General features: G+C 44.7%; 1 protein-coding gene across 1 annotated transcript in view; it reads left to right on the top strand.

The window, feature by feature from the left end:
• Positions 1-15,331, top strand: part of LOC126299395 (uncharacterized) — a 312,015-nt gene that overhangs the window by 61,666 nt on the left and 235,018 nt on the right. Inside the window, exon 2 of the mRNA XM_049991268.1 lies at positions 6,167-6,263. Coding sequence (XP_049847225.1) covers positions 6,228-6,263 — 36 coding nt within the window. The 5' untranslated portion in view covers positions 6,167-6,227. The remainder of the gene's footprint in view (positions 1-6,166; positions 6,264-15,331) is intronic.

Raw genomic sequence — 15,331 nt, 5'->3', positions numbered from 1 at the left:
CCGCGAAGTATCGAAATTGTAGAATGTCAAGATTCACATAGTCACTTGTAAAGAACGTCAATATTCGTATAGTCGCTTGGTTTATGTCAGAAATGTTTGCTAAATATCCTTGTTTCTCACTTACACTGGTAAATGTCGACATTCACTATGCATTGATGGTGAGTGTAGAATAAAAAATTTTCATTACGTTTTTATATCATACTTTACTATTAAAACATATCATGATGTACGTGAAAATATGAGAAACTTAACTAACAGCACATGTAAATAAATTGTTGAACTTACAAGGAACCTACACTCCTGGAAATTGAAATAAGAACACAGTGAATTCATTGTTCCAGGAAGGGGAAACTTTATTGACACATTCCTGGGGTCAGATACATCACATGATCACACTGACAGAACCACAGGCACATAGACACAGGCAACAGAGCATGCACCATGTCGGCACTAGTACAGTGTATATCCACTTTTCGCAGCAATGCAGGCTGCTATTCTCCCATGGAGACGATCGTAGAGATGCTGGATATAGTCCTGTGGAACGGCTTGCCATGCCATTTCCACCTGGCGCCTCAGTTGGACCAGCGTTCGTGCTGGACATGCAGACCGCGTGAGACGACACTTCATCCAGTCCCAAACATGCTCAATGGGGGACAGATCCGGAGATCTTGCTGGCCAGGGTAGTTGACTTACACCTTCTAGAGCACGTTGGGTGGCACGGGATACATGCGGACAAGCATTGTCCTGTTGGAACAGCAAGTTCCCTTGCCGGTCTAGGAATGGTAGAACGATAGGTTCGATGACGGTTTCGATGTACCGTGCACTATTCAGTGTCCCCTCGACGATCACCAGAGTTGTACGGCCAGTGTAGGAGATCGCTCCCCACACCATGATGCCGGGTGTTGGCCCTGTGTGCCTCGGTCGTATGCAGTCCTGATTGTGGCGCTCACCTGCACGGCGCCAAACACGCATACGACCATCATTGGCACCAAGGCAGAAGCGACTCTCATCGCTGAAGACGACACGTCTCCATTCGTCCCTCCATTCACGCCTGTCGCGACACCACTGGAGGCGGGCTGCACGATGTTGGGGCGTGAGCGGAAGACGGCCTAACGGTGTGCGGGACCGTAGCCCAGCTTCATGGAGACGGTTGCGAATGGTCCTCGGCGATACCCCAGGAGCAACAGTGTCCCTAATTTGCTGGGAAGCGGCGGTGCGGTCCCCTACGGCACTGCGTAGGATCCTACGGTCTTGGCGTGCATCCGTGCGTCGCTGCGGTCCAGTCCCAGGTCGACGGGCACGTGCACCTTCCGCCGACCACTGGCGACAACATCGATGTACTGTGGAGACCTCACGCCCCACGTGTTGAGCAATTCGGCGGTACCTCCACCCGGCCTCCCGCATGCCCACTATACGCCCTCGCTCAAAGTCCGTCAACTGCACATACGGTTCACGTCCACGCTGTCGCGGCATGCTACCAGTGTTAAAGACTGCGATGGAGCTCCGTATGCCACGGCAAACTGGCTGACACTGACGGCGGAGGTGCACAAATGCTGCGCAGCTAGCACCATTCGACGGCCAACACCGCGGTTCCTGTTGTGTCCGCTGTGCCGTGCGTGTGATCATTGCTTGTACAGCCCTCTCGCAGTGTCCGGAGCAAGTATGGTGGGTCTGACACACCGGTGTCAATGTGTTCTTTTTTCCATTTCCAGGAGTGTATATCCATCTGCTACATTAGTGGTGTCAAGTGAAAGCTCACTGGAGGATAAGGTGGAGGTCTATTGTGTATTCGGATGACTGCTACTTCTGCCTCGTTGCCATGTGTTGGTTAGAAGGAGATCAGTTGAGGGCCTGCAACCAACACGTTTGCGTGCTAGACACGCTGAACCTACACCTGTAGTTACATTCTGGTGTGCGATTTGGTGTGACAAGAGGAGCACTCTCGCCGTTACCCTACTCACCCTGACTGCAAAAATTGTACATCTGTCTATTGATTCGACCTGTCGTGATGCCATTCATGGACAGCATTCCAGGGGCTGTTTTCCAATAGGATAACGCTCGCCCACAAACTGCTATTGAAACCCAACATGCTCTACAGAGTATAACCATGTTGCCTTGACCTACTCGCACACCAGGTCTGTCTCCAATTTAGCACATATGGGACAGCATCGGACTACATCCTCAGTGCCATCCACAAACAGCATTAACCGCCTCTGTATTGAGCCGATTACGTGCAACACGCGTATAACTCCATCTCACAAACCGACATCCGGCACCTGCGCAACATACTGCATGCGCGTTTGCATGCTTGCATTCAACATTCCAGCAGTTACACTGGTTCTTAATGAACCAGCATTTCAAATTTGCAATATTTTATCTCACATTTACATAAACCTGTGAACTTCCAATGTTAATCACTTAAAAATGTTACCTAGACAAATGTATTTCCGAAATTTCATTGTAATACGTTAATAATTTTTGGCTTTGCAATTTTTTTCCGTCACTGTATATGAAGAAGACTGTCCGTTTATTTGTTTGCAATTCATACAAATCTACAGTTTTATTCCGATCTTCATAGTATTTTGCACACTTTATCATTGAGACAAGAGGGAGGTCACTGTCTACATAAGATTTCGTAATATTACTTGAAACATACACAGAGGTTAAAAAGTATGGGTACCTCCTAATATCGTGTCGGACTTACTTTTGCCCGGCGTAGTGTAGCCAATCGACATGGCACAGACTCAACAAGTCGTTGGAAGTCCGCTGCAGAGATACTGAGCAAGCTTCAAAGCAATCGTGAACAATTGCTGCCTAGTGACATATTTGGGAACATGAAGTTCATGAATGGTTGCAAATGGACTCCAAGTAGCCGAACGTGACCATTTACAGTCAATGACTGGTTCAGTTGGAATAGAGGATTCAGTCAAATCCATGTAAATACAGCCCACAACATTATGGAGCCACCACCAGCTTGTGTCCACAGCTCGTGGTCTAGTGGTCAGCGTTGCTATCTCTGGGTCAAGGGGTCCCGGGTTCAATTCCTGGTCGGGTTGGGGATTCTTCTGCCCAGGAAGTGGGTGTTTATGTTGTCCTCATCATTTCATCAACATCATCATCATTCGTGAAGTGCCTATATTTGACTACGTAAAAAATTGGACTTTGAAAAAACTGGGGCTTTGTATGAGCTCTGATGACCGCGAAGCTGAGCGCCCAACAAACCAAACATCACCACCACCAGCTTGGGCAATGCCCTGTTGACAACTTGGGTCCATGGCTTCGTGGAATCGTGCGTCACACTCGGACCTTACAGACAGCTATTATCAGCTGAAATCGGAAGTCATCTGACCAGGCCACGGTTCTTGTCTAGGGTCCAACCGATACGGTCACGAGACCAGGAGAGACGCTGCAGGCGATGGCGTGCTGTTAGCAAAGGCACTCGCGTCGGTCGTCTGCTGTCACAGCTCATTAACGCCAATTCACCCCACTGTCCTCATGGATACGTTCGTGGTACAACACTCATTGATTTCTATGGTTATTTCACGCAGTGTTGCTTGTCTGTTAGCACTGACAACTCCACACAAACGCCGCTGCTCTCGGTCGTTAAGTGAAGGTGTTGACCACTGTTTTGTCAGTCATGAGAAGCAATGCCTGAAATGTGGTATTATCAGCACACTCTTGAAACTGTATATCTCGGAATATTAAATTTCCTAACGATTTCAGAAACGGAATGTCCCATGTTTATAGTTCATCTAAAATTCCTCGGTCAAAATTTCCGTCGTGCGGCCATAATCATGTGGGAAACATTTTCACAAGAGTGACATGAGTACATATGACAGTTTCGCCAGTGCACCACTCTTCTATACCTTGTGTACGCGATATTACCGTCATCTATATATGTGCATATCGCTATCCCATGACTTTTGTCACCTCAGTGTTTATGTATGTAATATATAAAGAGGAAAAGTTGTTACCAATAATCTCTAATAGTTCTTGGACTAGTTACTAAAAATTTCTACACTACCACATAATGTACATTTTGGATAACATGGGCTACATATATTTTTAATATACACAAAGTATAAATATGTATATGTATAAAATACATGAAGGAAACACGTTGTTACCAAACATCTCAAAAAGTGAAACTTCCTGCCAGATTAAAACTTTGTGCCGGACCGAGACTCGAACTCGGGATCTTTGCCTTTCGTGGGCAAGTGCTCTGCCATCTGAGCTACCCAAGAACGACTCACATACCGTCCTCACAGCTTTATTTTCGCCAGTATCTCGTCTCCTACTTTCCAAACTTCACAGAAGCTCTCCTGCGAACCTTGCAGAACTGGCACTCCTGGAAGAAAGGATATTGCGGAGACATGGCTTAGCCACAGATGAGATTTTCACTCTTCAGCGGAGTGTGCGCTAATATGAAATTTCCTGGCAGGCTAAAACTGTGTGCCGGAGCCAGACTCGAACTCGAGACCTTCGCGTTTTTTGTTTGTTTGTTTTTTTTTCATTTTGTTCATTGTTGATCGTTGTGTTTGGCTGTTGCGGACGTCATACGATACCCGTTCAAGATCGTTTGTGGAGCCTTCCACTCAGTTTTTTTATTACACAGGCCAACCAGCTCTCTGACCACGCGGAGCTACCGTGCCAGCGACCATTTGAGCCACCCAAGTACGACTCACGTCCCGTCATCACAGCTTTACTTCCACCAGTACCTCGTCTCCTACTTTCCAAACTTCACAGAAACCCTCCTGCGAACCCTGCAGAACTAGCACTCCTGGATGAAAGGATATTGCGAGAGGCATGGTGTAGCCACAGTCTGGCGGATGTTTCCAGAATGAGATTTTCACTCTGTAGCGGAATGTGCGCTAATGGTAAAGCAATTTCCCGCCAAAGGCAAAGGTCCCGAGTTCGAGTCTGGGTCCGGCACACAGTTTTAATCTGCCAGGAAGTTTCATATCAGCGCATACTCCGCTGCAGAGTGAAAATCTCATTCTAGAAACATCTCGAAAACTACTTGACCGATTTACTTCTAAGTCCTAGGTTGATTTACTTAAAATTTCTACATTCAGGGTAGAGCCACGGGTAGTAACACAACTGAAATGTAACGTCCACTGTTCAAAGTGCCGTCAATGCGAACAAGAGGTGACCGAGACGTGTAACCAGTGGCAACCCATACCATCACGCCGGGTGATACGCCAGTATGGCGATGACGAATACACACTTCCAATGTGTGTTCACCACGATGTCGCCAAACACGGATGAAACCATCATGATGCTGTAAACAGAACCTGGATTCATCCGAAATAGTGACGTTTTGCCATTCGTGTACTCAGGTTCGTCTTTGAGTACACCATCGCAGGTGCTCCTGTCTGTGATGGAGCGTCAAGGCTAACCGCAGCCATAGTCTCCGAGCATAGTCCATGTTGCTGCAAACGTTGTCGAACTGTTCGTGCAGATGTTTGTTGTCTTGCAAACGTCCCCATCTGTTGACTCAGGGATCGAGACGTGGCTGCACGATTCGTTACAACGATGCGGATAAGATGCCTGTCATCTCGACTGCTAGTGATACGAGGCCGCTGGGATCCAGCACAGCGTTCCGTATTACCCTCCTGAACCCACCGATTCCATATTCTGCTAACAGTCATTGGATCTCGACCGACGCGAGCAGCAATGTCGCGATACGTTAAACCTCAATCACATAAGGCTACAATCTGACCTTTATCAAAGTCGGAAAAGTGATGGCACGCGTTTCTCCTCCTTACACCAGGCATCACTACAACGTTTCGCCAGGCAACTCCGGTCAAATGCTGTTTCTGTATGAGAAATCGGTTGGAAACTTTCCTCGTGTCAGCACGTTGTAGGTGTCACCACAGGCGCCAATCTTGTATGAATGTTCTGAAAATTTAGTCATTTACATATCACAGCATCTTCCTGTCGGTTAAATTTCGCGTCTGTAGCACGTCATTTTCGCCGTGTAGCAATTTTAATGGCCAATAGTGTATATTTTCCATCATTATTGACAAATTTAGTAACTTCGGATCTGAAGGCAGCTTTGATAAAGTGGCGTTATTTGTTTCACTGCTTAAGTACGTAAAGGAACAAATATATATGTTATGTTTTATTCAACAAGGACATAATGCAGTTATCTCTGCTGTTACAGGTGTTAAAGTCAAATCATTGGGGCCTTCGATACCCACGACTGCAGTGTGTCCTGAGCTACAATGGAAATGTTTTTACTGAAAATATTCCAGATATTTGTAAGTACATTTTGATAATTGTCTAAGTATGTACTGCACGTATGCTTTGATCCAAGTTATTTCCAAAACTGTATATTTTTGTTCATTTTATTTAAAACTAGTTGAGTACTGGCTTTGCTTAAGTATTTATTTATTCCAATCTTCTATCACTCCATCTCCTGCTTCCCCTCTATTCTACCTCCTCATGCCCCTCCTGTCTGTCCATCTCCTCCAACCGTTCTCTCTGTCCATTTTCCCACCCCTACTCACTGTTCACTCTCTCTGTATCCCTCTCCAGCCCCCTTCGTCCATCTCCTCCATCCCCTCTCTCCCTGTCCATCTCATCCATCCCCTCTCTCTGTGCATCTCCTCCACCCCCACTCCTTGTCCATCTCCTACTGCCTCACATCCCTCTGGGTCCATCTGCTCCTTTCCCCTCTGTCCATGTATCCTCCATTCTCTCTTAAATCCATTCCCTCCTTCCCTCTCTCTATATCCATCTCCTCCTCCCCCAGCCCCCTCCTAGTTTTCGCTCCTACCCCCAAGAAATTGGTGGTTCTTCCTCCCAAAATATTCTTCTACAGATAGTAAGTAATGCGTGTACCAAGTTGGGTTTAGGTTAGGTTAGGTCAGGTTAGATCGATGCGGGGGTTTAGAAGGTGCTGTTGTGGATCGAAATTCGTGCTGCAGTTTCGTTTTCACGCAGCTCACTGTTTGCGGTGTCATATACCGTGAAGTATGTGTCATACAAAGTTATAATTATGCAGGTACGTCCAGGAAAATTTTAGAATACTTTCTGCGAAATGTGTTGGGAATAAAATAAGTAGTAAAGAAGCAATAAATGAAAACGTCATGCATGATGCGGCCGTTTTTCACGCGTCTAAGTGTTTCTGATGTCACATCGCCTGAACTGTGTGCCATACAATCTTATGTCTTTGTAGAAATATTCAACCGTACATTTAGGTAATGTCTGCGAAATGCGTTGGGAATAGAGTTAGTAGCAAAGAAGTAATAAATTTAAACGACATGCATAATGTGGCGGTTCCTCATGCATCTCAGTGTTATGATGTCATATCTCTTGAACTCGGTGTCCCACAAAGATAAAATTTTGCAGGTACATTCAGTGGTATATGTGAATACTGTTTACAAAATGTGTTGCTAATATACTTTGTAGTAAAGAAGTAATAAATTACAGCACCATTCCTGATGTGGCAGTTTTACTGGATGAACAGAGAAAATTTAGTTAGCAATAATTTTTTTTTCCTTTCATCTACAGATAGTTTGTCATCGAGAAAAAGTTTCGCAAGGTTTTGAAATTATATATGTGAAATCAGTTGTAAAGTTTTTTGTATGTCCATAACTGCTCTCATTCTCAAATACTGGATAAGTATAGTCTGGCTACTTGCGCGTGAGGAACTACGCTACTTTTTTCTCTCCCCCTCCCCACCCTCTACATCACGTTGATAGGTAGGTGATTCCTACTCCCACAGAGATCGTTTGCAGACAGTACGTGATATGTGTCCCAAGTTTTGTTGAAATCAGTCAAGAGGCTTAGGAGGAGGTGTAGAACATACATACATATATACCTGTATATCAGTACATTCATTTTCATGATACGTGTAGACTCAGTTCACTTTTTTAAATTTTTTTACGAGTATCTTACATCAACAATTCATCTGCAAGCAATGTAGAATAAACGATAGAACTTTATGATTGTCGGTTCAGCGAGTCGAGTGGTAGGAGCCATCCGCCAGCCAATCAGTGTTCTTTATCAAGCACCATGTGTTCGGTGTGTGGCGTGTTGCGTAGGTAAGCAGTACATTTATGAGGCTTCCATCTCGTTCAACAAGTTTAGGCAGCCTCCGCTTGGTGACATTGATGCCGACGACCGTTAAAGCTCTTCCAGGAAGCCTAGGGTAGTCTGCGATGCAATCGGAATAATCTGAGATGCCCATGATGGGAAATTAAAAAATACAATATTGTGGGACTAGCTCAGTTGAGCAAATTGGACATTTATAAAGAGCCAAATGATAGTGGAAATAGCCCAGTAATGCTTTGCAAACTCTCTGACATCAAGAGCCAAGATAGTGCCATGCTCGAAGTAGCTGAATGATCTGAACTGTGTAAATTGAGGCGTATTTTAACCACCTGAATCATTTATGAAAAATACATAAAGCTATTCTCAGCACTGGTGTAGCTCACTGTGTTTCCACATCTAAAATGTCTGCATTATTTATCAAAATTACCTAAGCTTCAATAGCAAGACACACACACACACACACACACACACACACACACACACACACACACACACACACATGTTGCAAAACGTCTCCCAGTGCATCCCACATGCAGTCGATGCAGTTTACGTCAGGGGTACAGGCAGACCAGTCCATTCGTCAAATATCTCATTCCAAGAGCTCCTCTACCTGTGCAGTTCTGTGTGGTCACACAATGTCATTCATAAAAATGACGCCTGAACGCATCTCGCAAAAGACGCACATCGGGAAGCAGTGCAGAGTCATAATAACAAAGCCTGGTGAGTGTGCAATATTCAAAGGTTTGGAGGTCAGTATACCCACGCGACGTTGCGCTTCCCCCCACAATAACATCTGCACCACAAAACGATCATGACCGACAAATTTCCAGGGAATATTATGTGTTCCAGCTCTCGCCATATGAGTGCATGCAATGCATCCAGGACAATTGTCGAACATGATCATTTTGATGGTCCAAGCATTACAGCGATGGGACGTGTAAGGCTGGTTGGATGTAGTGGCCTCGAAATGTTTGAACATGGTACACTCACTGGCCAACGTTCTTTCGTAACTCTGTACTCATTCCCAGTGTGCGTCTTTTCAAGGCTACATTCGCCCCTAGTTCATTTTTATGGATGACAATATATAACAGCGTCAAACTGCGCAGGAGGAGGAACTCTTAGAACGAGAGGACATGTGGCGAATGGGTTGGCTTACCCACTCTCCTTAGTTTAGTTTAGTTCCGTAGATCATTTTCAGGATTACTTTATCGATATGATGTGGGACAAGTCAGATTACAAGATATATACACACACATGAATAATATTAATATTACAGAAATTATTAGTTCTACACATGCAACTACATTTAGAGGTAAGGATTTTTTTTTTTTTTTTATGGCGGTGTAGGAACTGTGCATCGAGGCTGAGCACTTTGACACGCGTGCTCAGGCATGACCTGCAAGAGGAAATCTTTGTCGCCCCTGCTATAGAACATATTAGATTACAATAGCAAAAAGTGGTCTAGCGTTATCCTGTTGGAAAACACACCCTGGAATGCTGACCATGAATGGCATCATAACAGTTCGAGTCACCACATCGACGTACAATTTTGCAGTGAGGGAGAGTGGAGTAACCACTAGAGTGCTCCTTCTTTCATATTAGATCGCATCCCAGCGATTACTCCAGGTGCAGGTCCAGTGAGTCTAGCACGCAGACAGGCTGTTTGCAGGCCCTCAACTGGTTCAAATGGCTCTGAGCACTATGGGACTTAGCATCTGTGGTCGTCAGTCCCCTAGAACTTAGAACTACTTGAACCTAACTAACCTAAGGACATCACATACATCCATGCCCGAGGCAGGATTCGAACCTGCGACCGCAGCGGTCACGCAGTTCCAGACTGACGCGCCTAGAGCCGTACGGCCACACCGACTGGCAGGCCCTCAACTGGCCTCCTTCTATCCAACATTTGGTCATCACTGGAACCGAGGCAGAAACAGCTCCCATGTAACTGTGGTGTCAACTGCCGCTCAAATTTCTACTGCAGATGGAGTACAATGCTACAGAGCCGTACTCCGAACACGTTAGTCTTCCTTCTCGATAGTGCCATGATCGTCCAGAGCCCGGTCTTCTTGCGACTGTACAGTCCCGTGACCATCGCCTCAGCCGTCATGTACAGTGGCTAGTTTCCTGCCAAGTCTTTCCGCAGTATCGCAGAAGGAACATCCAGCTTAACGTAGCCCTGTTACACGACCTTGTTCAAACTCTATGTGGTGCTGTTACTGAATTCTTTGTCACCGTAAAGGTGACTAACGTTAACTCACCGTGTCCTATCTCATAGTGGTGGTACTAGCGCCACTCTTATGCGACTAGATCGAAATTTTAATAAACATCTTTGAGGTATAGAAACAAACCTACCAAGTTACGTTTCTATCAAGCAACTTCTTCTTGTGTTGCGATTTTTTTCCATCAGTGTACACTGATTTATTTGAGTTCATCCTCATTGTCTTTACCTGTCTTCTTCTCCTTTTTCGAAAAGCTGCACCTCTTGAATCAATTTCAGTAGTGAGTGAAAAAGGGATCCAATGGGAAACTGAACTGTATGCTTTTCTTGAATCGCATCTTCAAACACACTGCTGCTGCAGGTGTTTGTCATTTCCGTTCTTTAGTCTCAATTGCTTTGTGCTAAAAGGTATTTTAAAATTCTCAGCAGGCTTTCTAATCGATAAACCATCAGCAACCGATTTTTTTTTTTTTTTTCTTCATATCTTTGGCTGTCCATTTAGCTCTCTCGCTGCCTTCCTTATACATTTTTCAATCCTCTGAAACATAAAAAATATATCAAAAGGAATGCTATTACGACATTTATGGTCTTTTTACAGCATGAGTGCCATTACCCCAAACGAATTGTTTATTAATTAACGAAATAATGTGCCTGAACTCCTTAAAAAACAACTATGTGGTACAAAAGTAGAACTTACCTTGATGTCGGTAATCATTAGTATGCCAGCAGAAGCAGTGAAACAGACAATTAATTGTGATCTGCGCTGTGTCTTTGCTCAGAAAGAACACTATCTCAGTCAAAATCCAAAGAAATCTGCCAAGAAAGTCGCACTATGGTTACACTTTGGTGGGACAATGATGGTCAATTCACAGTGTGATGACCATTACCCCTATGGGGAATACTGGCCAATTTACAGGAGAAAAACCATTACCCACAGGGTGACAACCAATACCCCTGGGGCAATGATGGTCAATTTACAGGGTGACTACCATTATTCTTGGAGAGTAATGATGATCAGTTTACAGGGCGACCATAGTCATTCATAGGGCAGTGACAGTCAGTTGTCTACAAAAAGCAGAATAGAACGAAAAGGATCGGAATTTCATTCATACATACCCATAAATACGGAATGGAGAAGATCAGAACGTCTTCCCCTAGTCAGATTAATCCAAAATTCGCACAAATCTGGACAGGAAAGTATAATACGCTAACAATATTCATTTACCCTCGAAAAGTAATCTCCAGAGACGTTTTCGGAATCTGATAAATGTGAAGTTTTCGGATAAGACGTAAAATGTACGATAGTCACATACGAGGTCTGTTCAGAAAATTCCGGAACTTTGTCCACAAAAATTTTTTACGCTTACCTTTTACTTAGCGTGTGTAGTCTCCTTCGAAATATTCTCCTTCGCAACTAATTCACCGCTCCCAACGCCGTTTCCACTTCCGGAAGCAGTCTTGGTACGCTTCTTGCTGGATCGCGCGAAGTGTCGTCTGCGAATTTTCTTTTATATCGTCTATTGTTGCAAATCTTCGTCCTTTCAACGGGATCTTCAACGTTGGAAATAAAAAAAAAAGTCCGCAGGGGCCAAGCCTGGAGAGTATGGAGGATAAGACAGCACAGTGATTTTGTTTTTTGTGCAAATAGCCACGCACTTACAGGGATGAATGTGCATTCTTGTGATGCAAGAGCCATGAATTGTCTCGCCACATTTCAGGCCGTTTCGTTCTCAAATTTTCTCGCAGGCGTCGCAACACGTCCCGATAATACCATCGATTAACAGTTTGTCCCTGTGGCACGAATTCATGAAGACCTAATCCTCTAATATCTGGAAGTCAAGAAGAACTATCAGAAACTTCCTGGCAGATTAAAACTGTGTGCCCGACCGAGACTCGAACTCGGGACCTTTGCCTTTCGCGGGCAAGTGCTCTACCATCTGAGCTACCGAAGCACGACTCACGCCCGGTACTCACAGCTTTACTTCTGCCAGTATCCGTCTCCTACCTTCCAAACTTAACAGATGGTAGAGCACTTGCCCGCGAAAGGCAAAGGTCCCGAGTTCGAATCTCGGTCGGGCACACAGTTTTAATCTGCCAGGAAGTTTCATATCAGCGCACACTCCGCTGCAGAGTGAAAATCTCATTCTGAAGAACTATCAGCATCGCTTTGACATTTGACCTGCCCTGACGATTGAACTTTGGGCTCAACATCATATCTGTAGACCCACGTCTCATCACCTGTTATGATTCTCTTTAGGAACATATCATTTGTGCGATCCCAAAGCTCTACACAGAGGGATCGTGGCTTTCTGATCACCACTCATGAGCCGTGGGACGAACTTGGAGACAACACGATTCGCTTCAAGATGCTGTGTCAGGATTTCGTGACATGATCCAATTGAAATTTAATATCCTTCTGAAATCTTTCTGACAGTCAGTTTTCGACTGGCGCTCTTAATTTCGTTGACGTTCCTGACATGAGCGTCGTCGATAGACGTCGTGGGGCGTCCTGAATGAGAATCACCTTCAACTTCCGTCAGGCCATTTTCTAACCGTGTGAATTATGCATAACACCAAGTACGGCTTAAGCACTCATTACCGTAGGTTTCCTGCATCATTTCGTGTGTCTTTGTAAAGGTTTTCTTGAGTTTCACGAAAAATGTAATGCTGACGCGCTGCTCCTCTAATTCTGCCATCTCCAAATTCGCAAACTATGCGACACAATGTTCTAGTCAATACAGGACTGAACAATAACTAACAGACATATAACAATGAAACATCCGGCAGTAACACATTAACCACAGGTATGTAAAGCGATGCCAACCGCATTTCGGTCGAACACACCGTTGGCGCGAAATTACGAATGTTTCGGAATTTTTGAACAGACCTCGTACACAGTTAAGCACTTCAGTCCCTTCTTAACAAATCTCGCCAGTAGAACACTGACAAACTAATGCACGATTTCCACGGAATAATACAACTGTATTGTTTGTCGTACATCAGTAGACAAATCTTTGTCATCGCCCTCTCCCTCTCCCCCGCAGACAATACCGAACGGTTCCTCTGCTGGCCCCAGGCGGCTGGGACAGCGCCAGTCAGCGGCATGCGATACGAGTCTATTACTAGTGCTCACAAGACCTGTTTACCATGATGTGTTTGTGCCTTAGACAGCACAAGTTTATATTCCCTGGAAAATTACAGTGATTGCAATAAAATCAGTCAGTACACGCCCTTAGCACAAAAATGATAAACTGGAACCTGCATTCGAAACTGTGTTACATTTTCCACGAATGTGCATACCTGAAGGGCACACCTTCCTTCGAGATTATCTTTCTTGCTCCATGAAATGTGATCGCGCCCTTCAATTCCGGTATCTTCAGTAAAATGTAATGATTCCCGGAATGCGGAAGTCGCCAAGACAGTGTGGATGTAGGGTGCTACTGTGTACTAGAACAACTACCGAATTACGTACGACACGGCTATACATGAATAGTTTTGTTGTATAAAACGAATTTACAAAGCTTCCGCACCGTTATAACGTCAAGAACGCACCACCAGTCTCTCTTTTTTTCTCGTCCAAAGATCATCGACCTGGAACGTCGAGAGGTTTCGACCTCGCGAAGGTCTCGGTGTTCCCAGAACTGCACTACTCACAACTTATTGATTAATGTATTTTTGTCTGTTGGAGCAGGTTTGAAAACGTCGGAACAGCTCAGCACTAGTCAGATTTAGTGGGGACTTGTTTACTAGGAAATTAGCACATGTACATGAGGGAAAAATATGAAACGGTTCCAACGGCTCTAAGCACTATGGGACTTAACATCTAAGGTCATCAGTCCCCACACATTTATTCCACAATGATATTTAGAGAAATCTTCAAATTACTGCCACACATGTAAGAACAGCTTCCTTGACGTGGTCTCTTTTTACGATGATTCCGGCAGGAGTTACATTAAAACTATTGGCTACTCGTTTCCCCAGTGAAATTTTATTCCTCAGCAAACCCTTCAAGTCCAAATATTTTTTGTATGGTGGAAATTATTATGAAACGACTAATGGAACAGCCATCGGTTCGCCACTGTTACCAGCCATGCCAATTTTATCGTCTAGAGTTTTGAAGAATTAGCAATGTACAGTGCTGCCTTCTGTTCCTTCAGACATGTCGAAAATACAGTTTCGACCTGGTCACTTAGCAATGAGGCGCTGCAGTAGTTCATCAGCCATATGAACAGTATACATCCAAACCTAAGACTTACAGCGGATATGGAGAGGGGAGGAAAGTTACTTTTGTTGGATGTGTTGTCGAACGGAAACCAGAGTGACGACTTAGCCATTCTGTGTATCAAAAACCAATGCATACACAAGCATATCTCAACAGGCTTTAATCATTCAATTCAGGAGAGAACTATTTTGAAGACACTAATTCAAAGAGCTATGCCCGCATCTCGTGGTCGTGCGGTAGAGTTATCGCTTCCCGCGCCCGAGTTCCCGGGTTCGATTCCCGGCGGGGTCAGGGATTTTCTCTGCCTCGTGATGGCTGGGTGTTGTGTGTTGTCCTTACGTTAGTTAGGTTTAAGTAGTTCTAAGTTCTAGGGGACTGATGACCATAGATGTTAAGCCCCATAGGGCGCAGAGCCAAAGAGCTATGAATACTTCGGACAAGTAAGATCTCGGCTCCAAAATTAATCGTCTGACAACGTTGTTCAGAAGGAACGAGAATTCTATCCATGTTGTTAGGTTGAAGCTCTAGAGGAAACCAAGACGCGATGCCATTCAACAAGGCCACGAGGACAAACACGTAGCGCAGCTTCTGTTGGTTGGTGCAACAACTAGTAAGACAGTTAAGAGTCCAAAATAGGCAAGAAATCCGACCAACCATCCGACCATCCAGAAAAATTAAAGAAATGTTGCGACCTATTAAAGATTGGCGGTTTCGGAAATGCTTCCAGCCTTGGCCCAGATGACAATGATCTTGCACTTTTGACCAGCAGATAAATCGTTCTCTTTCTGCATTATGACAACGACTACACTGCTTTTGGCATCCCTCGA

This window comes from Schistocerca gregaria, chromosome X, assembly GCF_023897955.1.
Source record: "Schistocerca gregaria isolate iqSchGreg1 chromosome X, iqSchGreg1.2, whole genome shotgun sequence".
NCBI lineage: Eukaryota > Metazoa > Arthropoda > Insecta > Orthoptera > Acrididae > Schistocerca > Schistocerca gregaria.
Note: the sequence above shows the minus strand (reverse complement) of the source record. Positions and strands in the feature narration are given on the sequence as shown.